Here is a 25,277-nt window from a genome sequence, read left to right as displayed (position 1 = left end):
TAATCCACAAGATTTGAGCACAACAACTTCTGGCTGCAATGTATTCGGCCTCAGCCGTAGATAGTGCTACCAAATTTTGTTTCTTGCTAAACCAGGAGATTAGGTTAACTCCAAAAAATTGGCAAGTTCCACTAGTGCTCTTTCTGTCTAATCTACATCCAGCAAAATCAGCATCTGAATATCCTAATAAATCAATTAGTGAGTCCTTAGAGTACCATAATCCTAGAGTTTGAGTACCATTTAAATATCTAAGGATTCTTTTAACAGCATTCAAGTGAGATTCCTTAGGATTAGATTGAAATCTAGCACATAAACAAACACTAAACATGATATCAGGCCTACTTGCAGTTAAATATAATAGAGAGCCAATCATACCTCTATAGTATTTTAAGTCTACACATTTACCTTCTTCATCCTTGTCAAGCTTACATGAGGGGCTCATGGGTGTGCCAATTACTTTGGAGTTCTCCATTCCAAATCTTTTGAGTAATTCCTTGGTGTACTTGCTTTGGGTGATGGAGATTCCTTCTTTTGTTTGTTTGATTTGGAGTCCGAGGAAGAAAGTAAGTTCTCCCATCATGCTCATCTCGAACTCCCCCTGCAAGAGCTTAGCAAAGTCTTGACAAAGAGATTCATTAGTAGACCCAAAAATAATGTCATCAACATAAATTTGGATAATTAACATATCATTTTGATTTATTTTAATAAAGAGGGTTGTGTCTACATTACCTCTTGAAAAATTATTATTTAGTAAGAATTTGCTTAGCCTATCATACCAAGCCCTATGTGCTTGTTTTAATCCATATAGAGCTTTATTTAATTTAAAAACATGATTAGGAAAAGCATGATTTTCAAATCTTGGGGGTTGTTCTACATAGACTTCTTCAGCAATATATCCATTCAAAAATGCACTTTTGACATCCATTTAAAATAATTTGAATTTCATAAAGCAAGCATATGCAAGTAGAAGTCTAATGGCCTCTAATCTAGCAACAGGTGCAAAGGTCTCATCAAAATCAATTCTTTCTTCTTGATTATAACCTTTAGCAACCAATCTTGCTTTATTTCTTATTACATTTTCATGTTCATCTAATTTATTTCTAAAGACCCATTTTGTACCAATTATTGAATAATTTTTAGGTCTTGATACTAAAGTCCATACATTATTTCTTTCAAATTGATTAAGTTCCTCTTGCATTGCATTGATCCAATTATAATCATTTTCAGCTTCTTCAATAGTTTTTGGTTCAAGATGAGATACAAAAGCACAGTGATTAAATACATCTCTAAGTGAAGAACAAGTTTTTACCCCATGCATAGGATCACCAATAATTAGCTCCTTAGGGTGATTGTGAACATACCTCCATTCTTTGGGTAGGTCATTTGTACCTTGAGGTTGTTCTTGATGTTCTTCACCTCCCTCATCCTGTTTGTCTTCATGTTTCTCATCCTCTTGAATTGTTGAATCTTTCAGAGTGATCTCCTTCATTCCTTCTATAAGAGGATCTGCATCATCAACACCTTCATTTTTCCTTGAAGGAAGATCGTTAGATTCATCAAAGACAACATGTATGGACTCCTCTACTACTAAAGTTCTTTTATTAAAAATTTTAAAAGCTTTACTAGTGGAGGAGTAACCAAGAAAGATTGCTTCATCTGATTTTGCATCAAATTTTTCAAGTCTTTCTTTACCATTATTTAATATAAAACATCGGCAACCAAAAATATGAAAATATGCAATATTAGGTTTTCTTTAAAATTTGTCTAATCAAAGCACGATTTAAAATGTAACATGCTGTGTTAATTGCTTCCGCCCAAAAATATCTTGGAAGGTTGCTTTCACAAAGCATGGTACGGGCCATTTCTTCTAAGATTCTGTTTTTCCTTTCTACTACCCCATTTTGTTGGGGTGTCCTAAGAGCAGAGAAATTATGACCAATTTCCTTTTCATCACAAAAGTTTTCAAAGTCTTGATTTTCAAATTCAGTTCCATGATCGCTTCGAATATTTTGAATTGAAAATCCTTTCTCATTGGTGACTTTTCGGTAAAATTTAGTGAAAACATGAAAAGTTTCATCTTTGTGTGCTAAAAAGAAAACCCAAGTAAAATGAGAGTAATCATCTATAATTACAAAACTATATCGTTTTCCTCCTAGACTAGTGGTTCTAGTAGGTCCAAATAAGTCCATATGCAAAAGCTCTAAAGGTCTAGAGGTTGAAACAACAATTTTGGATTTAAATGAAACTCTTGTTTGTTTACCTAGTTGGCATGCATCACAAATTCTATCCTTTTCAAAATTCAGTTTTGGCAAACCAAGAACTAATTCTTTCTTAATTAATTTTGAAAGAGAATGCATGCTAATGTGTGCAAGTCTACGATGCCAAAGCCAACTAGTCTCATTAATTTTAGCATTCAAGGATACTAGGCATTGCATATTTATTTTGGTTAAATCATTTAAATCTACCATATAAACATTACCATGTCTATGTCTAATAAATTTAATGCCATCATTAATAGGACTAGTTACTATGCAAACAGACGATTCAAAAATAACTTTATATCCTTTATCACAAAATTGACTAATGCTTAGTAAATTATGCTTTAAACCATCTACTAACAAAATATTTTCAATATATTTGGAGGGAGTGATACCAATGTTACCTATACCGATGATCTTTCCTTTGTCATTATCTCCAAAGGTGACCATCCCTCCATCCTTAGCATCAAGAGTGATGAATTGGGATTCATCACCAGTCATGTATCTCGAGCATCCACTGTCAAGATACCATTTCCTGTTTCCTCCTTGGGATGCTAGACACACCTGCAAGCAAAAGTTAAGTTTTTGTTTTAGGTATCCAAGCTTTCTTGGGTCCTTTTTGGTTAGTCATAATGGTTCCTTTTGGAACCCATATTTTCTTTATAGTTGAGTTTGCAGACTTGTTAGAGAAGCAAGTATATGACTTATATCCTACTCTACCACATTTGAAGCAAGTAATATTAGAAGACTTGTTACTTAAAGAGTTTACATAAATATTTTTCAGATATTTTTGTTTCTTCAAGGGGTTATAGCCAAGTCCAGCCTTATCATACACGGCTTTTTGATTATCAAGAATCATATTGAGTTTATTTGAACTCAAGGTGAACTTTTCTACTATTGGTTTTAGCTTGGCAGTTTCATTCTTTAAGCTTTGATTTTCTTGAAGCAGGGTGGATTTCTCAATTGAAATATTTTCAGTTTGTTTCAATAAAGATTGATTTTTCAATTTTAGCTCTTTGTTCTTCATCCCTAGTTTCTTTAATTCATCAACTAAATCATAGAAAGCTTCATGTAATTCTTCAAATGTAAAGTCACTAGGAGTTTCAGAAATTACCTCATTTTCGTGTGCCATAAGGCACAGGTTGGCTTGTTCGGTTGAGTTTTCCTCATCGGAGCTTGAGTCATCACTCACACTCCAAGTGGCCATCATGGCCTTCTTCTTGTACTTCTTGGGACCTTTCTTCAGTTGTGGGCATTCGGATTTGAAGTGTCCCGACTTCTTGCATTCGTAGCAGATAAGAGGTTGGTCTTTCTCTTTTTCTTTGCTCTGTTCCCCTTTTGTGAATGGCCTCTTCCTTATCCCCTGTTTCCTTTTTCTCAAAAATTTCTTGAATCTTTGGATAATGAGTGCCATCTCTTCATCCTGTTCTTCATCTTCAGTGTCATCAGTTTCTTCATCTGGTGGAGCTGTGGATTTGAGGGCAATGATTCTTTTCTTTTAGACTTCTTCCTTTTGATGTTGCTTCATGCTCAGCTCATGAGTCATCAATGATCTAAGAAGATCTTCCAAGGGTAGAATGTTCAAGTCCTTAGCTTCTTGGATGGCAGTCACTTTGGCTTCCCAAGTTCTTGGTAGGGACCTGAGAATCTTTCTTACAAGCTCACTGTTAGTATAGAACTTACCAAGACTCTTTAAACCATTAATAATATTAGTAAAGCGAGTAAACATTCCAGTTATGGACTCATCATGCTCCATTTTAAACAATTTATATTTATGCACAAGCATGTTGATTTTAGACTCCTTTACTTGATTGGTTCCCTCGTGGGTTACTTCTAACCTATCCCATATTTCTTTAGCAGATGAGCAAGTAGAAATGCGATTAAATTCGTTTGCATCAAGAGCACAATAAAGAACATTCATTGCTTTAGCATTTAATTGGGCCATCTTCTTATCAACCTCATCCCATTCTTTCTCGGGTTTGGTTGATTCCTCACCATCTATAATTTTAGTGGGTGTATGAGGACCGTTCACTATGATACTCCACATATCATAGTCGAGTGCTTGAATGAATATTTTCATCCGAGCTTTCCAATAGGTGTAATTAGACCCATTGAAAAGTGGAGGTCGGTTGGTGGATTGCCCCTCGGCTAGAGAAGTGCCGACATGAGTTGCCATAGATCTTTGGCTCTTTGATTGTTTAGATCAAAGAAGGGCTAGAGCACCGGGCTCTGATACCACTTGTTGCCCAGCTATGCAACCCAAGAGAGGGGGTGAATTGGTTTTCTAACAAGTTTAAGCTTAACTTATGACTTGTGAGAAATGTTTGACAAGGCTTAATAGATGGAGTGAGTAGAATTAATTCAAGGCTAATAGCAAGAGCAAGAATGCAAGAGAATAATGAAGAGATAAAGAAGAGCAATTAGACACACACCAAATAAAAGGATTTATAGTGGTTCGGTGCCAATCTTGCACCTACGTCCACTCCCCAAGCTCCTACTTGAGAATTTCAATCCACTAATCTTGTATTCAACCCGAATACAAATGTCAGAAACTCTGACTCTAGCTATCCCAAGCTAGACCACTTATTTTCTGGGTACAAGCCAACCCAATACACTCCGATTCTAGGTTCGGATCAATCTTTTCTTGTTTTGGAATCCCTCCAAAACAAAACCAATCACTCAAACTGAGTATAACAATTTATAGCACAAATAAGTACAAAGAAAGCTCCTTCAATGAGCGAATATAACTTTAAATACACTTTACTTAAGAGAAGAAGATCCTTTTTGGATTTTTCAAGGTGGATGGAGACTTGAATGTGCACTTGAGGAGTTGGTGAGCTTGGATTAAAGGCTTCTTGAAAGCTTTGAATGAGCTCTTGCTTAGGGCTGAAAAGTTGATTTGAAATTCCTTTTTCAAAATCTCTCTTCTTGAATGCTCTCTTTGATTCCCACCTTTTTGTTCCTTTTATAGCTTTAAGAAATAGAGGAAATCATTCTAGACTGGAAAAAGAGCCGTTAGACTGCATTAAATGAGCATTAAAAGTATTTAAAATGGGTTAAAAACTAGCCGTTACGGAAAAATTCCGTCACAGGGGTCGACTCATAAGTCGACTCATGCCTGGGGGTCGACTCATGGGTCGACCTCTGTGAAAAAATGATACAGAAGGGAACGAGATCCATGGTTCTGTAAAACTGGCAAAAAGATCCGCAGAGGTTGACTCATGAGTCGACTCATGCCTTGGGGGTCGACTCATGGATCGACTCACAGGTATTGCCAAGTCTGTGCCGGTCAGAAAATTCAGCGTGCCAGTCATCTCATGTGCCATGAGTCGACTCATGGGTCGACTCATGATTTTCAATCATGCATATCTTTCAAAATACAAATCCAAAATCAATAAAATTTTTACCATTGGATCACAAATCTTTTGTTCTATCATTTGATACTATCAAATTAGGATTTTGATAAAATTACAATTTTGCCCCTGAAGAGCAATAAGGCTTTTTCAAGTGAGAAATAATAGTACCCCTTCAACTGCTTTGTAATCATCAAAATCAATCTAGGGAGCAACACTTGTACCGCCTCCCTCTGATACCACTTGTTGGATGGATGTGTGGCCAGGACACCACCTCTCAAGACCTTTTCAGTACCATACGATGCAGCAGGAAGAAAGAATAAATAAAACAAAACAATCAAAATATGTAGATCAACCACAAAAAGGCTCGCCTCCACGGGGCATGCAAACTTCACTATAAAAAAAAAAATTTTACAAGAGGAGATCTCACTCTCAACTCTCGTATACCCAATTTCTCTCTCACTAGAAGTTTCTTTCACAAAAGCTCTCTCTCTTGGAAGACCCCCCGAACCCTTGAAGTGCCTGGCGTCCGCTGTCCAAAATCCTCCTGCTCCTCTCTCAGCACTTTAGCCTCCCTTTTTCTCTGGGGTTCCATACCGCTCCGTACGGCACGTCCTCTGGCAAAATCAGATCACAGACTTCCTTCTTCACTGTTCATGCTCTTTTATAGGGCTAAAACTCAATTAGATTAGGTTTAAGAGTCCTAATCAAAATCAATTAAGGCCCCAAATCGTTGGATCATCACCGAGAACTCTCTGGGCCGTCCGATCGCGCCCGATCTATGGAATAGTACCGTGGACTACGTGAAACACGTGGGAAACACCCACGCAGTCCACAGACCCAACCGTGGACCGCTCGATCCACGGTGGATCGGGGTACAGGTCCAGGCAAGGCGCCTGGGCCTGGGCCGGCCCGCGCGTGCGGACTTGGGCCTCGCCCGCGTGCAGGCCCACGCACGGGCTGGGCTGCACGCCTGCCTAGGTCGCACATCCCATACGTTGGCCCCGCCTGAGCCGCGCGCTGCTGCTTGCGACCGCGCCACCGCTACTACGCCGGCCCGCCGGTGGTCCTCCGCCGTCTCGGATCTCGTGCCGACTTCAAAAGCTTGTATCTCCTCCATCCGAGCTCCATTTGGGGTGATCTTGATCTCGTTGGACTCCATTTTTTGCCGCGAACCTCGCTGTGGGCTCAATGTGAGCTAAATCTCAAGACGACAAATCCTAACATCCGAACTTTATGATACTTTTTAAATACCATAGAAGATCCATTCCCTTACCGATAACGTTGCAAATGTAGACCTTTGAATGGCTCAATATCAACTAATTACTGAATGCTCACGCCAATAAGAATACCTCAGTTCCCCGCACCCAAGAGCAAAGTTCTCTTTCATTCCAAAAGCAGGAGGCAACAAGACCATACCTAAATAAATATAGAAAAATTGATCCTACAACGTGACGGGACTACTTCTTTCTAGAGCCAATCATGGATCGGATTTGAGCACAGAAAATATCAAACGTTAAATAGATACAACTGAAATTAATCCGGCTAAAAATGCCTATAGTTTATAACTAAAGAAAAAAAATAATCTCACAAAGTACGTAGATTACTTCCTTTATATATACAACTAAAAAACTCTTGTTGACCAGTTTTTTTAACACCCGTTTCACTTGAAGTTTTCTCCCCCCCCCTCAACAAAATGCCGGTCCCCTCTCAAAACATAGAAGCCACGGGTGAGAGGGAGACCGGACTGAGGCCCTTTTCCTTGCACTCACGTCCTGGAGGGACCGCATGCTAAATAATTTTAATATCGGTTTTTTATGCTCCCATTCCTGACCATGTGGCACCCCCACACACAATACATCGAATCCTAGTTCTAGTCTGATGCCAACGCCACCACCATTGTGGAAGCGCTCGTTAACACCAATCTCCGGTATCTTAGGAAAAAAATATTCATTGCAACGGTGGTATCATGCCAAATTTATAACAAATTAATAAAAATCTTTATATTCTATCATTTGTTGTGAATTGCATTGACTCCCGTGGATAATACCCTATACTATCCCATATATTTCATCCATTCTCAATTTTTCATTGATTTGTTACAATGGTGATGCCTGACATGGTATCACCATTGCAACAAATATTTTTTGGTGCCTTTCTCGGCACCCTCTCTATGTTCTAGTGTGGCAAACAAGCTCCACAATGGAGTGATTGTTACCGTGTCTACTTACGGTGTACAGAACTCCGGCCCTAATCTCCTTTCCATCCATAAGTGTGTCCCACAGAGAACGTAATGATCATGGACCTTTGATCCTCCAGCAAGTGATTTAAGATGCTCTGAATCGAGAGCACGTAACAGATATTGTATATATGCAAGACAGATCAAATAGACATACAAAAATTACCTGAACATCAAATATAATCATTTTAGAATAATTTCAAATCCATTACTACATAACCTCAATCCTTGAGAATTAAGATTGTCTAGATATTTCAAACTACCTAGTGTTCTCCCCCAAATCAAGCGGTCAATCATCGACTAGAATCTAAAAACAGAGGAAAAGAAAAAAACAACGACCTACATCAGTCCAAAAAGCAATATAACACTTTAGAGTGGAATTTGAAACTTAAATGACGCTTGGAGAACGGTCTGAATTAAACTTGCGGGTGACTGCATTATTTGAAATTTGCCGCCATACGGACGTCGTAAGGAAGGGCACGTATTCATGGAGGATTGATCTCATTATACAGTGGCATTTGGAAACCTTAAAACGACTCTTCGATAACGGTCCGAAAGTTCTTATTCGAAATTTGTCTCTCTACGTGCGTCGTGAGGAAGGGTACGTGTTTATGGATGAATGGAATCGTCACATCATTACTTACACTTTGAAAATGGCGCGTAGCAACGGATAGGGCAGAGAGAGAGATAGAGAAGAAACAATTCGAGGTTTCAAACAGTCGCTTCTCTTCCCAATGGGCGTCTCGTCTCCTCCCAAGAGACACCAAAGCATCCCACTGAACACTTTAAATCGGACAGAACGAGGCCCATATATGGCACCACCACAATCACCAGCAGCAAGCCATTTCTCTCCATCAACTTATCTCATGGCATCCGTCAGAGACGTCCTCATATTCCACAAGCAAGAGATTCGTCTCTTCGACATGCTCAAAGCCCGAACACCGTCATTCGCACAGAGGATCCTAGCTTTGTGGTTATGGCTCGAGCTACTTGGCATCAACGTCGTGGCCTTTGTTTGCAACTGCAGAAACCGAGACGTTGTGCATCGCTTGATCGATGAAGCACTGCAAATCCTCGACCAACTACGCCAGAATGCTCCTCTGCTGACCGAAGACAACGGCAAAATTCCACTAACCGCTGCACTCGCGGTCGAGCCATTCAACCTCCGGTTCTTCCACTACCACAGAGACCGCGCGGTCACAGGGATCGCCCACATCCTCGACGGAGTTGGTAAACTGATATTTGACGAGAACTTGCATGCATTGCTTGGTGCGTACGAGTCGGGCGCCCTTCCCGAGTTGCCGGAAGAGTTGGCCAGGCCGTATCATCACCTCCCGGCCGTGCCGGCCGCTCCTGCCGATGCCCGGTCTTTGTTCCTCACCTTTTCGCCAGCCTTTCCTTTAAGCCGAGAAGATATCGTCGTCTACTTCACTAGGTACGTACGTACGTAGGTGCAACGATCTCTTTCGTTAAGCTTGATGCATGTTTGTTTTCATATTGCTTGGTTGTGAGCAGGCGGTGGGGTCGTTGCGTAGAGAGTGTGACGCTGGAGAATGAGCCCGGACTGAAGCCGATGTACGGGCTGGTGGTGTTCACCAGCGAGTCGTTCGTTGGGTTGGTGGTCAGCGGCGAAAGGACGGTTCGTTTCATGATCAACGGGAAGCCTCTATGGGCTCGTAATTACGGGAACCAGTAAAGGCCATCATGGTTGCGTTCACGAAGCCTTCGTGTTCCAGCACAAAAGAGTTGCCATTCTGTTTGTACTTGGAAATTAACGTCTTGTAATCTTTTATCGGCAATACATAAAGCCCTGGATTTATACCTACAAACTTATTATGGAACTTGTCATCTTTTTTGTAATTCTTTCGGGTTGGTTATTGTCTGGGTTTATTTAGAGGCAAGCTTAATTACCAAAACAACACTCAAGAACTTAAACTACAGTTACTGAGTCTATTTGTAATTTTTCCTCTATTTAGATACAAACCACCTTGCAGTTCACTGACAAATGAAATAAGAGAAGAAACAAAACAAACTAAAAAGCGAAAAGAAAAACATATGGAGGAAATAATAATAGAGGTACAAAATTAATCCAAGAACCAATTCGCTGCCAAAAAACAAATTAAGAATCGACCCATAACTGGAATTTGAACCAACCATTGGCAGACCACCACAAATCCATTTGAACCACCTAATCCATAATCTTGATGTCATGTATTGCTCCAATGGCATCCACCATCAGTATGAGGGCATCGTGAAAAATTTACATGGATGTCAGGAATCGCCATCTTCGTAGGGTGAAAAATTTACATGGATGTCAGGAATCGCCATCTTCGTAGGGCTTAACCCTGTGGATAGCTTTCCCAAGATCATCCTAGGACAATGTTTGGTTGATATTTTAGGGACAAAATATGCCCTTCAATCCACTGAATTTTTTTTTCCCAAAAATACCGATGAAAAATGTTTTGATTTATGTTTGTATGGATTTTTTTATGACTTATTTGTGAATTATATTTAATAGTTGTAAGATATATTAAATATACCGAGAGTGTTTTTGGTCTTATATGATCTTTTTGAATGTGTTCCGCTCAATTTTACAAGAAATATATATATGTATATATATATATAATTTTATTATAATATTTCAAAAGATATTTTAATCTTTTTATTATTTATCAATTTTTGATCATTGGATTAAATATGGACCACTCAGATTTTAAGTGATTAAAATATTATTTTACAAGGCTAATATGGTAAATACTTGAAAAAGTAGTATTATTTTAGATAATAATTAAATTATTTTTTTTCAAAAAATATTCATCATGGCCAGAAGACGGAGGAGCCGCAGGCAGGGAAATCTTAGGTGCGCGCGGGGCGGAGGCCCGCAGAAGCCGTCGGTGTCGAGGGTGGAGGAACCTTGGGTGCATGCAAGACGGAGGGCCACACAAACCGCTAGTGCCAAGGGGTGGGAGAATCGCGAGCTCGTCGGGTGGGGGGGTGTGCAGAAGCAGCGAGCATCGGAGAGGAGCCTCGGGGGGGAGGGTGCACAGAAGTGGCAGGTGTCGAAGAGGGGGCCCCAAGGGGGGTTGTAGGGGGTGGAGCAGGGGACCGCAGAAGCCATCAGCGCTATGGCACGGGCCAGGGGGTGGGGGAAGGGGAGGCACATGCAAAAGCCTGCTTGGGGCGGTCGGGGAGGGGGGGGGGGGGCGCTATGGTTGGGAACCGTGGACGGGCGAGGCTGGGGGGAGGCGGATAGCAAAGGAGTCGTAGACATCGTGGGGAACTCAGGTGAGGAGGCCAATGATGGAGGAGCCATGGGCGCTGCGGGGGCCGGGGGAAGGGGGTGGGGGCATGGCACGAAGGCACGAGGAAGAAGAAAAAGAAAAAAATAATAAAATATTATTTTTTTTAAAAATAAAATATATAAACATAATAATGTGAAATATCTAAGACATCTTTTATAATAAAAAATAATAACAGAGTATCGTAATAAAATTCATATATATATATATATATATATATAATATTAAATAGGATGTTGTTATATCGTCTGAACTGGGCCAGATTTTGTTGTCAGCCTTATGGAAAGTCCATCACTCCCGCTACTCGTAGGATGCCCATCACACTCCGACAAGATTCAGCCCATACTCTGCTCATCTTAATACGATCCCGCACGTGAATCAATCAGACGGTGCATACGGTTGTTCACCATCGGGTGCACCGCCGGCGGTGCACAAAGAATTTCTCACATGCGGTCGTCCTCTAACGTATGTTACACCGCACGGCCCGCTGCCAACCGACCCGGCGAGAGCGCCATTCGCTGAATCGCTTCTCTCGTCGCCACCCTCGTTTAAATTTTCAAATCCCCTTCCTTTTATCTTACCCTGCAAACTTTCCTCTTCTCAAACCCTAGCGGGCGCTCCCCCTTCCCAGATCGCCGACGCCTTCCTCCGCCGCCATGCATCCGATCAGTTCCGCGCCTTCTTCTCCATCGCCCTCCCCGCCCTCCTCTGCTGCATCTTTGGCTTCGACAACACCCCCCCCCTCTCCCCTCCTCCTCTTCCTACCCCTCCATCTGGATCCACCGCGACTCCGCCGACTCCGACCTTGCCGCCGCCCTCTTCGACCTCCTCTCTCCTTAGGGCATTATCATTTCCTCCATCTCCTCCGTTGATCGCCATGTCCTCGTCCAGTACGTCCTCCCATCCTCCCCTTCGAGCATCTCCCTGAATGGATTCCTTTCGCCTTCCGAGGCGATGAACCGTCCGCCGTCCTCTCCGATCCATGCCCTCTCTTCAAGAACAGGATCCAAGAAGACAAGATGCAGGATTCGCACCAGCTCCAGCTCAATGTCTTCGATTATTTCTGGTTCGCGTACTATCCCATTAATCGAGGAAATAGCGGGAATTCAGATCATGCCAACATTAATCGGAAGAGTCGAAGGTTTAGGTTGGAGAATTGGACTTCATCTCTGCCGGTCCTCTCAAGCTTGAGTCGCCGGCAGGGGCAGAAGACGGAATGTAGCTTGTACCTCCGGCTTCTTTATGCTTACCTCCAAGCTTTTGCCAAAGTGTGGTGCAGGCTCTTACTGGCCCTATCGCAGTTCTCGTCTTCATTACTCCTTGAGCTACGATGGCTCTGCTTTTTTGCAAGTCGAGCTCTTGGTGCACACATTTGTACACTTTTTGATGGTCAATAACAATTTCTCGCCTTTGCCTGCCCTTGTTGAGCAGTTATGGGTGTGACTCCTCCTACTGCTGGATTAGAAGAAGTGTTGAAGTTGTTCATGAATTATCTGAATTGTAGCTTGTCTGCTCCCAAAACTGAAGGGAATGACCAGTTGATGTATGGTGAAAGTCCTGCAAAAGAAGGCTTCTGCAGATCTTGTTAGGTCAAAGGCTGTGATGGTTCCTGGTGATAATTGTGGTGGTTCTTGGAACGCAGTGACACAGAGGCCTTTGTATACGTTTATGTAGAGGACTTTTCTGTTTTGCCAAGTTGGAGCTTCTTTCAATAATGCTGCTTAGGTGTTCTCTTTGTGGGTGACCTATATGGAGCCATGTAAGATTAGTCCAGAAGATTTTGTTGAGTTTGACATGCAGAGAGCTGCCCGAATCTAGAAAGCTCCAGAAAGGAGAGCCTTGGGAAAACTAAGGAAGATAAAGAGCAGAGTCGAGTCCATTCTTTATACTCGCCTGCCTGTCAAAGCTTTGTGCTGTCCAATTATCTGTCCTACAGTGCATTAGTTGTGCATTTTCTTCGGTTTGCACACAAGTTTCTCCATGAAAATGTGGAGTCTGTTATTCAGATGGTTTCACAGGTTTGCCTTCTACTTTGCTATCTAATCTTATAATTTCTGCTCTGGAGTTGGAAGCTGGTGCTTTTTCAGATTTCTGCTTTATATTGCATGCCGCTATTTGCACAGATAATCTGGTGGAAAACTGGTTCATCAGTTGCATTTAATTATCTAGATGCCTACTCATGTGATAGTTGTTATCTTGTAGGTGTAATTGAGGCATCAAGCAGTTAGTATATTGTCATTAACAATACAACTATAAGAAAAATGTTATTCACATGCAACTCGAATCCTTAAAGATGTTTGAGGTCCAAAAGTTTCTTTCTTTTCTTTTTAAGAATATGTGTATTAAGGTGATCCAAGGCAAGTTTTGGACGTTTTTTGTGTCAAACTGCATGGAGTGTTCTCATTAAAATGCCATTTTCTCTAATAATGTGGTTAAGTTTGCTATGAAATTTGTTAGGAGTTCAAGTTTCCTATTCAATGGCACTCTTGGGAAGAGAAAGATGAGCGAACAATCTCCACTGCTGACCCTTCCACACAGTAGGAGTGGATGACGACAAAGTCATCTATGCTTCAAGATTCGCACAATGCAGTTGTGCTAATGTGGTACAAGGGAAAGGTGGTATAGATGGGAAACTTGATGCATCATTGAGGAAGAAATCAAATGTCATGAGCAATAGTTTTAGGATACCATTGTTTTTATTGATAAGGAGATTGATGCCGCAAGGCAACCATGGGGAATCTTGTTCCTAGAGAAGTTTCTTGGTGATGGATTCAGATTAGAGTTCCTTGCAAAGGAACTTGAAAAATGAAAAGAGATGGTAGTTGAGTAGAAACTTCAGATCATCTCTCTCTCCTGATGCAACACTGTTGTGTAAGTTTGAAATAATGGAGGACATGAAGTCTTGGTCAATGGTTGGTGGATTATTGCTGGTCAAGCCATGGCTTAAAAAAATGGGGAACCTATCTTCCAATCTAAAGCTGATTCTATATTTTGGTATGGTTTTCCTTGATTTTACCAATTCTCGGCCTATTTTAGGCATAAAAATGAAAAAAGAGAAGGAAGAGGAGGGAAGGAGATTAGGTATCAGTCAAGACATGTGTACTATAACCTCCGCATCCACTTGGTCTATAATCCCTAAAGATTGCCTCAGTTGAAGCTTTCAAGTTTCATCAATTTCTTTTTTCCTGGACTTTGTATTCTTTTTTCTTTATTTGGTAGCTGCATTTACTTTAATTACTAGGCATGTCTTTTTGGGGTGGCTGATTGATTTGCTGGTTAATATGCACTACATTTAGGCAGTTAGTTGAATACATTATAGCTGTTTTCTTGACTTTCATTAATATTCTTAATTTTAAGATATTTAATTATTCGGATACAAAAAGAGAGAAGAGAGAGAGAATTAAGATGAAAAAGAGGAAGTAATAAAGGTCCACCAAATCATGATGCTGTCTGCCTCCCTTGGAGCTCTATCTTCTTGGGGCAACCACTTACAAGGGTAACTAACTGACAGGTTTACCGGTTAACAAGCAGCCAATTACAGTGCTTTTGGTGCATGACTATGGGTCTGCATGCACCCTACACAGCTCAATAACCTGATAAATAAATCAAAGAAAAAGATACATCAAAATCAAATTGTCAGTGTTGCTTCTCAATTTGAAGTATAGAAATTCGAGCAACCAAGCCTTCCCAAGCATAAAACTAGCTGCATACATGACAATTTTTTTTTTGAAACTGTTGATAATCAATCTTTACCCGATGTCCAAAGTGACTGTTTTTTCATCACTGCCTTCTCTCAGTAAATCAGTAGCTCATTTCATATGTTCCATTATCCCATGAAAATCCAGTGTTGTATAGTTAATGGCCTGCTTGTTACAATTAAACCTAAAGGATTTTTTCCTTAAACTTTAATGACTAATATAGGAACTTATCAATCAGTTTTTAGTGCTTAAGTAGAACTTTTCGTTCAGTCCTGTACTTAGAACCCCATCCAAAACCTTTCTCATTAAATTGCTGTCATGTTAATTTCATTGCTTATTAGTTATTTTTTGCAGTTCAGAAAAGCTTTCCTATCTGGTGGATTCTAAATTATTTGTTTCTTGGATGTCATCCTGTGGTTGCCTCTACTTGCATCTAGTATCACATTAATAATGAATTAATTGTTTGAAGTTTTAGAAGACAGCAAGTTAGGCAGATGTAAATGCATCTAAAGGGTGAAATATATGATTAAAAGCACCACTCCCCTTTCTTAGTAGATTGTTTTATGTTAATCTTATCATGCTATACTTTTGGATGAAAATTTGATAATTGATGGATCATTTGTATATGCCAATGATGTATATGTTTTGTTAGTCTGAGGATCAGGATACAAAAGCTATAACAATTGCACAAAGGTTGACAGGAAGCTAAAGTGGGCTCAGAAAGATTCAGAGCTCATACCAGTATACTATAGTGTCCTATTCCTGTCTCGGATCTTGACATCTTGTATGTTATACTGAAATGTTTTTATTTTTTTTGATGCACATGGATATTGTATATCTTAGGAGCTTTTTAGCGATCTAATAAGTGCAGTTATATTGAAAGTTGAGTTCTTTTACATTCTTATTGGAACTCTCCAAACTTGTTATTTTGGAGTTTCAAGTTCTCTATTTTCTAGCTAGGCTTTTGTAAACTGCTAGTTGTTTATCGCTATGTCCTTTTTTCCTGTAGTGCATTCAATATCTTATTTTAAATATTTTGGTAATTCTGTTATTATTCTTTTATTCTGCATAGGTCTAACCTAGCAATTCTTACTGCAGGTCTGATAAATATCACCAAACTCCTCGTGTATGGCTTACTGGATATGATGAGGTTGTTCCACTTTAGTTATGTCATTATAATGTGGCAATACATGCAAAGTAATAAAATATTAAAAGTAACAGTACATTTTACCAGCAAAGTTGGATGCTATATACTTATATGAATCAAGTTTGGTGGTAGGTTGTAGCTTGGCATTCAATGTTGACTAAGCTACTACCAACCACGTATATGTCTAGAAAGTATATAAAACCTAAGTATAACATGTTATCCCTAAAATAAATATTCCAGAATGAATGATTGATTGACTGATCTATATTGAGAATGAGTTACATTTCCTGAAATATCTTTGAATGAAGTTACCATAACATAACCATCTAGCCTTTTCCTAGCTATTTGGGGTTGGCTTTACGGATTTTTATTTGCCAAATATTTGTATTTAGGACTACCTTTGATATTATTCCAAATTTCTCTATATCCTTTCTCAATACCTCTCATTATTCAAGCCTCAAATCTTTCTTCCATACCATCTCAATCAATTTTCCATTATTTTGTGCTTACTTTGTGCAATTCCTATAGGTCCTCTAATATGTTCATTTGTTATTTTATCTTTTTTAGTTTTATTACACATCCATCTCAACATTCTTCTTTCTACTTGTTTTTATGTACTTCCTTTATTCCTAGCAATGGCTTGCCGACCACCCCGAACTGGGCGGTTCGAAGCGTGTCAAACCATACCAGCGGCTAACTGGTGTGGTTTGGGCATTTGATTTGGAACGTCAGTGAAAACGGAGTGGGAGAAGGAAAGAGAGGAAGAGAGAGAGAGGAGGGGAGGGAAAGGCTGACAATGGTCCGTCGAGGCCATCGAAGGGTGATCGAGGCCTTTGGGGCTTTGCAATCCTCCGTAAGATGTGAGAAAAGAGAGAGAGAAAGAGACAGAGGAGGAGGAAGAGAAGATGAGTGAGGGAAAGGTGGTGAGAAGGTTGTCGGATGGCTTAAATGCGCCTCGTGGTTGCCGCGGATTCAAAACAAGGGCGACACCCCTATTTCATCATTTTTTAAAAATATGATAAATATTGAAACTAGCAACGGATTTGAGTGAAGCCAGCAATGGATTTGTTGCCAGCTTCACTGTTTATCGTGTTTTTGAAAAAACAAGATGAAACATGGGCATCGTTTCTATTTCGAATCCAGGGCGACTGCAAGGCTTATTTGTGCCATCTGGCAGCTACGATGGCCATCTGGTGGCATCTCTGCCGTCTTCTCACTCTTCTCTCCCGTCCCCTCTCTCTCTGCTCTTATTTTCTCTTGCAGAGGATCGTGAAGCTTGGGAGGTCTCGATGGCCCGCTGAGGGCCTCTATGGCCCTTCGGTGGCCACCACCGGGGTCTCTGCTGGCCTTCTTTTCCTTCCCTCCTTCTCCCTCCTCTTTCTCTCTCTTTTCTTCCTCGATTGATCCCTCGTTTTCGTGTTGATTTGGACATGATACGGTCCAGTACAGGGCGTACCGTCGGTCGACCGATAAGGGGTCGGTTCCAAGTCGGCGATCCTTGTTCCTAGCACTCTAAACCATACAACATAGCATGCCTTACTATTCTATAAAACTTTTCTTCGAATCTTCAGGGTATGGGCCCATCACATTGTTGAAAGGAAAAGCTCAAAAAAAATTTTATTCATTAATGAGATCACATATCTTTAAGATGAAAAACAAGTACACAAGCAGAGAAGTACATACTTGAAAAGCAAACACATGTCATGTTTAGAGATATACTAAGTTTAGAGATATACTAAGTATGTCCTTTCTATATAAGAACTTGTTAAATAAGCATAATTCTAACACTCACCCTCAAGCTAGAGCATATATATGAAATATGCCCAACTTGTTGCACATAGAGTTGAAAATACCAAAAGACAGAGACAGTAAAAAAATCAGCTACTTGCGAGATGATGTGGATAAAGCTAGCCAGTCATCATAGGTAGGATCTTTGAAATTTGGAGGATCTTCAGCCAAGTGTTGCGCCTTTCATTGGGCACCAATAAACAATTTGAATGATTGGACTCACAAAAGATAATTAGTGCTATTGAGCTTCACTGTAGTTGCTGTCAGATTTCTTATTGTAGTGTTGGAACCGAGAGTCAAAAGCATCAAGAGTTGCTTATTGTCGTTATTTAAGGACTCCATAGCAGCTAAATAGAAGAACTACCAGACAGCCAGATAGGAAAACAGAAACAATCAGACAACCAGACAGTGAAATAGGGAAGGAAGGGTACCTTTACACAGCAGCTAGAGAAATCACGGGCAGTGTACTGCTTTCGTGATTAGTAGATAGTCAGAAAGATAGCCAAAGAACTTTTGTATGGCATAGGAAAGGAACTTATGTTGATTTGTTCAAGAACAGATTGCTCCTTGGGATGCACAGAAGGTCTTTTAGCCAATCTTATAGAATCACAAGTAGATTTTAGCAAACAGCAAGCAGAAGTATTAATCAGACCTCCAAGATGGCAAAGAATGGACTGCTATAGCGTAAATAGATTGATTTCAGGACTGCAGTAGTAAGGATCCAGCAAGGACAAGTATCCAAAGTCCTAAGCAGCTTTAGGGTTCCAGCAAGAATCATAGGCAGCTATCTCCAGAGATTTCTAACGATGGAGGAAGAGGGTGATGAAGAAGGCTGATAAGGAGACGAAAACTAGCAGTAGCGGTGGTTTAAAAGGCTGCGAAAAGAAAGGAGATAAGTAGGATTTTTGAGAAGAGTGTTGGAATCTTGGTGCGGGTAGGGCTTTGAAGGTTGCTGGCGAAGAGGAGGGGCTACAACATGGGCTGCTATGGCTAGGAAGGGCTGCTGCGGTTTGTTGTGGAAGGAGTGGGTGGCGGAGGGCTAGGATTATGGAGAGGGTGTGGCAACTGCTCTAATACCATGTTGAAAGTAAAAGCTAAAAAAAAAATTCTATTCATTTATAAGATTTCATCTCTTTAAATAGATGAGAAACAAATACATAAAGAAAAAAATACATACTTGAAAAGCAAGTACATGCCATGTTTAGAGATATATTAAGTTTAGAGGCATACTAATCATGTCCTTCCTATATAAGAACTTATTAAATAAGCAAAATTTTAACACATAATATTTTAAATACATCTCTTCACTTCATCCAACTTGCTTTAGTTCTATAAAATTTTTCTTCGAGTCTCCAAGATACATGCCTATCCCATAATGTTTCAAATGCACCTTTTCACTTCATCCAACCAGCTCTAATTCTATGGCATATTGCTTCATCCACCTCTCCACTATTTTGTATAATAGATCATAAGTAATAGAATGGTTCACTTTGATGTATCTCTTGGTTATTAATTAGTTGATCATATCTTTATTTCCATTTTCACTAAATTTTCATTTTATATAATTTGTCTCTCTTCTAATTTTTTAAGTCCTTATTCTCCAAAGTTCTTCTCCAGAAATTCAATAGCATCTAATCTAGTTCATTTTTCATCAACCAACGCAAACCCAATATAGGATCTAATCTGGTCCTTTTTTCATCAATCAACACTATGTTGGCTGCAGATAACATACACCATGCTACATCTTCTTGAATATTAGCAGCAAGTTAATCCATATATGAGGTTAGTGCTGATCCTTAATGCAAGTTTATAAGTGGAAGTGTACTTGCATTGCAGCAATTTCTAACACTTGTTAATGCCCCAGCATACATGTCCCCAGTTGTACTGATTTCCTACAACATAATTTTTTAATTTGTGTTGTTATTTGTTTTTCTTGATTTTGGGTTCTGATTTGATGCCTTATGTTGGAACTTGTTTAGTGGGTTGTTGGTGTTAGACTAATGTATCAGTGCCTCAAAATGGTAATTGAATTTTCCAAATCGACAGAACCAATAGCTACCTTTTGTTTATTTTTTTTCTTTCTAACTTTAAATTATGTCTTTTTTTGGATATATGTTTACATATGGTGGGGTTGATTGGGCCTTGGGGGCATGTGCACTCCTAATTACAATTTGTTTTAGGGATTTTTGCATGTATACACTTCTAAACATCTAAATTTGCGTGGATACCCTTTCAAAATTGATATTTGCATGTACATCCTTATAAAATACTTGATTTGCATATATACCCTTTTTTTTCTTTATTTTTTGTATATATACCCACGTCATCTAACGCCGTTAAAAAATTAACGGTTTAAAATTTAAATGACTGAAATACCCTTATGGGTATATATGCAAAAAAAAATATAAGGGTATATATGCAATTAGCAATTTACGAGGGTATACAAATAAATATTAATTTTGAAAGGGTATTCATGCAAATTTTGACGTTTAGGAGGGTATACAGGCAAAAATTTTTAATTTAAGTTTTTTCTATTGTATGTTATTTTAATGAGATGGAAAGAATTTAAACACATTAATTAATGTCATAGTAAGGGTGATTCAAGTACATTAATTTTTATCTATTGCTTCTTTGTTGGTGTTTATAGTAGGGACGGTTCACTTGTTTAAAGATTTTGTTCATCTATTATCATTATTCTCAATAGCAATAATTGAGATATCAGTCCTTAATGCAGCTGGACACTCAATTTCATTCTGTCTTTGGGTCTCCCTTTGATCATCCACTCGAACCTCCCCTATTACAACTACTTCACCTCTACTTTGATCTTGGCTACCTAGTATTGATTGAGAAAACTGTATATCATTAGCCTCTTTTGTGACGAATAAGAAGCACTCCATCAAATCTTTATATTCTTCAAACAAACTCATTAGTTTATATCTGTATCTAGAATCATATAAGATTTAGGTGATAAATATCTAACCACTGACAAAATCTTTATAGTCTCTTCAAGCTTCAAATTGAATATGTGCACTATATTATCATATAGATTTATGTAAGAATAGTGGTCAACATCAACTAACTAGCTTGTTTGTCTCTCAAAATAATATTTTATTCTTGTAGAATTCTTAATCTTTTTAAAATAACCTCCAAATTTCATCTTCAACTTGAAAAGCGGTTGCTCCATTTTAATAAGCCTGGACATAGAATAAGCAACTATTCATGATAAATTATATATGAAATAAAAATTAATATGATATAAAAATAAAAATAAAAATCATATTCAACAAAGAAGCAATAGATAAAAATTAATGTACTTGAATCATCCTTACTATGACATTAATTAATGTGTTTAAATTCTTTCCATCTTGTTAAAATAACATACAATAGAAAAAAATTAAATTAAAAATTTTTGCCTGTATGCCCTCCTAAACATCAAATTTTGCATGAATACCCTTTCAAAATTAATATTTATACCCTTATATATATATTTTTTTGCATATATACCCATTAGGGTATTTCAGTCATTTAAATTTTAAATCGTTAATTTTTTAATGGCGTTAGATGACGTAGGTATATATATATAAAATAAAGAAAAAGAAGGGTATACGTGCAAATCAAGTATTTTATAAAGATATACATGCCAATATCAATTTTGAAAGGGTATCCATGCAAATTTGGATGTTTAGAAGGGTATACGTTCAAAAATCCCTTTGTTTTACTTAATTATTTTTTGGTAGATATGGACCATTGGAGACTGGACCATAAGTAGATGTGATGTTATGGTTGGTGACTTCTGGGATTACTTGCTGAAGCAGTGGGATTTATGTTAATATTTGCAAGAATTACCTATAAAGTAGTATAGTTTCAACAGGCTATTTACCTTATTGAGTTATTTTGATGTGTGTTGCAGTCAAGAATGCCTTTACAGCCAGAGCTTCTACTTGAAGATGTTAGTCAGGACCATGCACACAAAATGGTGATGCCTTATAACTGGTCTAATGTTCAAATGTAACAGCACCATGTGCATTGTATTAATATTTGACATCATGCTATATACTGGACTTTTGTTCCATGTATGAGCTCCTCAGTTCTAATTACCATTTGGCAGATTTGCGTTGTGATTTTTGGATTTTAAGCTCTTGCAACATCTAAGAGTTCTGAGCTTGGCAAGACTGTTATTTCTAAGAAGATAGACAAACAGTACTGTTGCATGGTTGGTCATTAGATACTAGTTAGGTTTATATATACAGCTGTCTATGGTGTTTTTTTTTTTTTTAGTCACTAAAAGATTAAGTGAAAGGATGTTTATGATTAACGGAATTTTAGATAAAGGGTCGGTCTCAGAGCCTTTTTCTTTGACCATAATGAAGTTCTTCATTTTCCTTCAAAGTCACATTCAAATCTCGCATTCTGTTGTATGATGAGTTTGGTGTTTGATCCATTGTACAGGGTTTTTCACTTTTACACCATGGCTTTTGATGTTATCATTATTTTTTCCAAAAGTTGAATTATGATTTCTTAACTCTATGTTGTTTTCTGTTATGATTGGTATTAACTATTTCCATCACATCTGGGAGAAATACAGGTGACAATTGAGGATCATCCTCATTTGCCTGGGAAGCATGCATCTGTTCATCCATGTCGATATGGTGCTGTGATGAAAAAGATCATTGATGTTCTAATGTCACGTGGTGTTGAACCAGAAGTTGACAAGTAATATTCTTTACTGTGGCATGCTTGGTACTTTTTAAGCCTGTATATTGCATTCATGGTGGCCCAAAAATATTTTTATTTCTTGTGTTTTTTAAACGAAGATACCATCTTGTTATTAAATTGGCCAATTTGAATTAATGGTATACGTTCTCCATGAGCTCCTCATACCATGTGCAATATCACATTGATGCTCCCAATTTTTTGGTTTTATTATGCTGTTACCTGTTTATGTGACTTTCCCTTGCAGTTAATAACTGTCCTTTTTTACCTGTCCATATTAATGTTCTGGAGGGTGTGTAGACTGTATTAACAGTTTCCTCTCTGTATTCTTTTGAACTCTGCTTTCCTTATATTGCCTCTACACTTTATTGCAGGTACCTATTCTTACCTATTCTTATTCTTGAAATTTATGGCTTCGGTGATTCCCACCATTGAATATGACTACACTATGGACTTCGATCTCGGTAGTTCTAGTCACTGATAAGAGGTATGCAACTTGTTATTTAATTTTTGATCAAGTCAGTACTACAATTATCTGCACGTGTGAATATCATAATTAAATGCAATATCATAATAAGGAAATGTTTACACATATATATGAACCAAAGTTAATGCGCTTATTCTATATGCACTGCACCTTAAGTTGACTTGCTTTATTCTTATTCTCTCTTCTTTTTGTTGTCTTTTTTTCTTCTTTCTTTTTTTTTTCATTCATTCTTTTTTTTTTTTTTTTTTGGGTGTGGCCTCACAGGTGGGGTTGAGGGTTGTTGAATTAGCTTTGTTAATGTTTTGTATGACTCCATCAATAATGTAATCACTGTGACTTGACGAGCTGCACTCAGATTCTGATTTACAATTTGGCTTTAAGCAGGTGACAGGTAGGGTTGAGAAGGCGCTTGGAGTGGTCATGCATGTGAATTTGCAGCGTGTATCTCCGTAGCCAGCGTACATACCATGAGTTTTCATGCATGTCTGGATTATCAGTAACAGGATGGCAGCTTGTTCATACTCTTATATGGAAATGAAACAGTTTGACCGTTATTTACTACTAAAATAAATTAAACAAGAGGGGGAAAAAAAAGAGAGCATTGGTCCTATATCTAGAAAGCATCTTATACTTTTCTCATTAATAGTAAATTGTCTACTTCTATTACTGTTAAGGGCGCAGGTCTTTTGCGATACCTAAAAATTATCGTAGGATGCTGTGCATGGTTGGACATCATCCATTTTAAGATGGATGATTGTACACGTTTATGCGTGCGCATTAAAAAAAATTAAAAAGGAAGGAATATATAAACTCCAGAGTTATTTGGATAGCTGTCCATTTTATAATGGACGGCATCTAACCATACACAACAATCTGCAATATTTTTTAAATACCGTGGAGAATTTCGTTCCTATTGGATAACTGTGGCATCAAGCAGGAGTTCCGTCATCTTCTTATTTGTTCATTTTAGTTTATTAGGTTCGTCCTTCTTCCTTTAATGTGAAAATGCAGGGGAAGTGTGTCACTGGTTTACATTTTAAGTAATCAGGAGCATATATCATTTATTCTATGCTGACGACGTTCTTGTTTTGACCAGAGCCTCACAAGCTGACTATGATGCAGGTAACCGAGTATTTTAATAATTACCAGGTAGTATCTAATCTGAAGGTTCATAGGGGTAACTCTTATGTTAATTTTACCAACAGCTTTTTCAGCATAGACTCAAGCGCATTGTTATTGCTACCGTAGATTTGCCCCTTGGTGACAGACCTTTTACCATTGATCTCATCTTGCGGGTGCAGAGTAAATTAGCAGGTTAGCGCCAAGAGCATGTCACAGGCCGGTGTAACAACTTTTGTTTCAGACAGTGCTTAACTCCATTCCCAGTTAGCTGCCTTGTGGGTCCCGGATGGTATATTTTATGCTGTTTTAAAGATTATTCGGAAGTTTATTTGGGATAAGGCACCCAACAATGCGGGGAGGCATTATGTTGGTCTTCAATGTCTGATGTTTGCCTAAACCGAAGATGGGCGATGCACGTTGCGATGGCTGAGCATGTCAAGGGAAAGCTTCCCCGGGTCAAGTTTGTGCATAGGAGAAATGGCACGTTAGAAATGAGGAACGTCAGTCCCCTAGTCATGTGTCTTGGGCATGGCTAGCTGTTCTCCGTTCGTCCAGGTCCATTTAAGAGGGGTTGTAGCGCGTTATCGCAATTGGTGTCTCCTTCGTCCGCTGGTTATGTTTGTTGGGCATGGCGAGCTGTGCTCCATTCGCGCAGATGGGTTGTAGAATTGCTGTCTTCTTTTACTGCTGATCCATGGTCGCTGGACCGTTCTTTATCTGAAATCTACCTTTGTGAATATTTTAGATGATGCGAATATTTTGTACATCTTGGATAGTGTAAAAAATTCAACGTGAAGCACATTACTATACATAATTAATTCACGTAGCCATTGCTTTTCAATACACATTTAATTGTCTGTGATTTTACTTTTCACTTTGAAAATTTTGAACAACGAAAATATTTTTATCTTTTGAGAAAAATTATGATATTTTATATTTATATTATGACATCTTGCGTGTAGTAAGTTATAATTTTGATACAGGATGTCATAATATATCATAGGATATTATAATTTTTTTTAAAAAAAAAGATATTTTCGTCATTCAAAATTTTTAAATAAAAAAACGGAGCTGCAGACATTGAATATGCATTGAAAAATTGTTAGAAAAAAATATTCCTTCTATATTATGATATTTGAGTCATATTATAATATTTTACATGCATAATTTGAT

At 38.6% G+C, this 25,277-nt stretch overlaps 2 protein-coding genes across 2 annotated transcripts; both read left to right on the top strand.

The window, feature by feature from the left end:
• The first annotated feature begins 8,584 nt into the window (after positions 1–8,584).
• Positions 8,585–9,546, top strand: LOC140852428 (uncharacterized). Its single transcript, XM_073245361.1, has 2 exons — positions 8,585–9,285; positions 9,366–9,546. The coding sequence occupies exons 1-2, from the start codon at positions 8,585–8,587 to the stop codon at positions 9,544–9,546; spliced, it is 882 nt and encodes a 293-aa protein (XP_073101462.1).
• A 1,429-nt stretch (positions 9,547–10,975) lies between these two features.
• LOC105054333 (uncharacterized) lies at positions 10,976–24,926 on the top strand. Its single transcript, XM_073245359.1, is given in 11 exon segments — positions 10,976–11,135; positions 11,536–11,886; positions 11,889–12,052; positions 12,055–12,410; positions 12,412–12,578; positions 12,581–12,720; positions 12,722–12,956; positions 12,959–13,167; positions 22,368–22,495; positions 22,870–22,982; positions 23,367–24,926. Coding segments are annotated over 10 exon segments (1,971 nt in total). The 3' UTR covers positions 22,931–22,982; positions 23,367–24,926.
• The last annotated feature ends 351 nt before the right edge of the window (positions 24,927–25,277 follow it).

This window comes from Elaeis guineensis, chromosome 11 (genome assembly GCF_000442705.2).
Source record: "Elaeis guineensis isolate ETL-2024a chromosome 11, EG11, whole genome shotgun sequence".
In the NCBI taxonomy this organism is placed as follows: Eukaryota; Viridiplantae; Streptophyta; class Magnoliopsida; order Arecales; family Arecaceae; genus Elaeis; species Elaeis guineensis.
Note: the sequence above shows the minus strand (reverse complement) of the source record. Positions and strands in the feature narration are given on the sequence as shown.

Excerpts from the sequence above, each read along its gene's own strand:
- LOC140852428 (XM_073245361.1), top strand. The coding sequence starts at position 8,585 with ATGGGCGTCTCGTCTCCTCCCAAGAGACACCAAAGCATCCCACTGAAC. Across the intron at positions 9,286-9,365 it reads ATCGTCGTCTACTTCACTAG|GCGGTGGGGTCGTTGCGTAG; the intron begins GTACGTACGTAC and ends GGTTGTGAGCAG.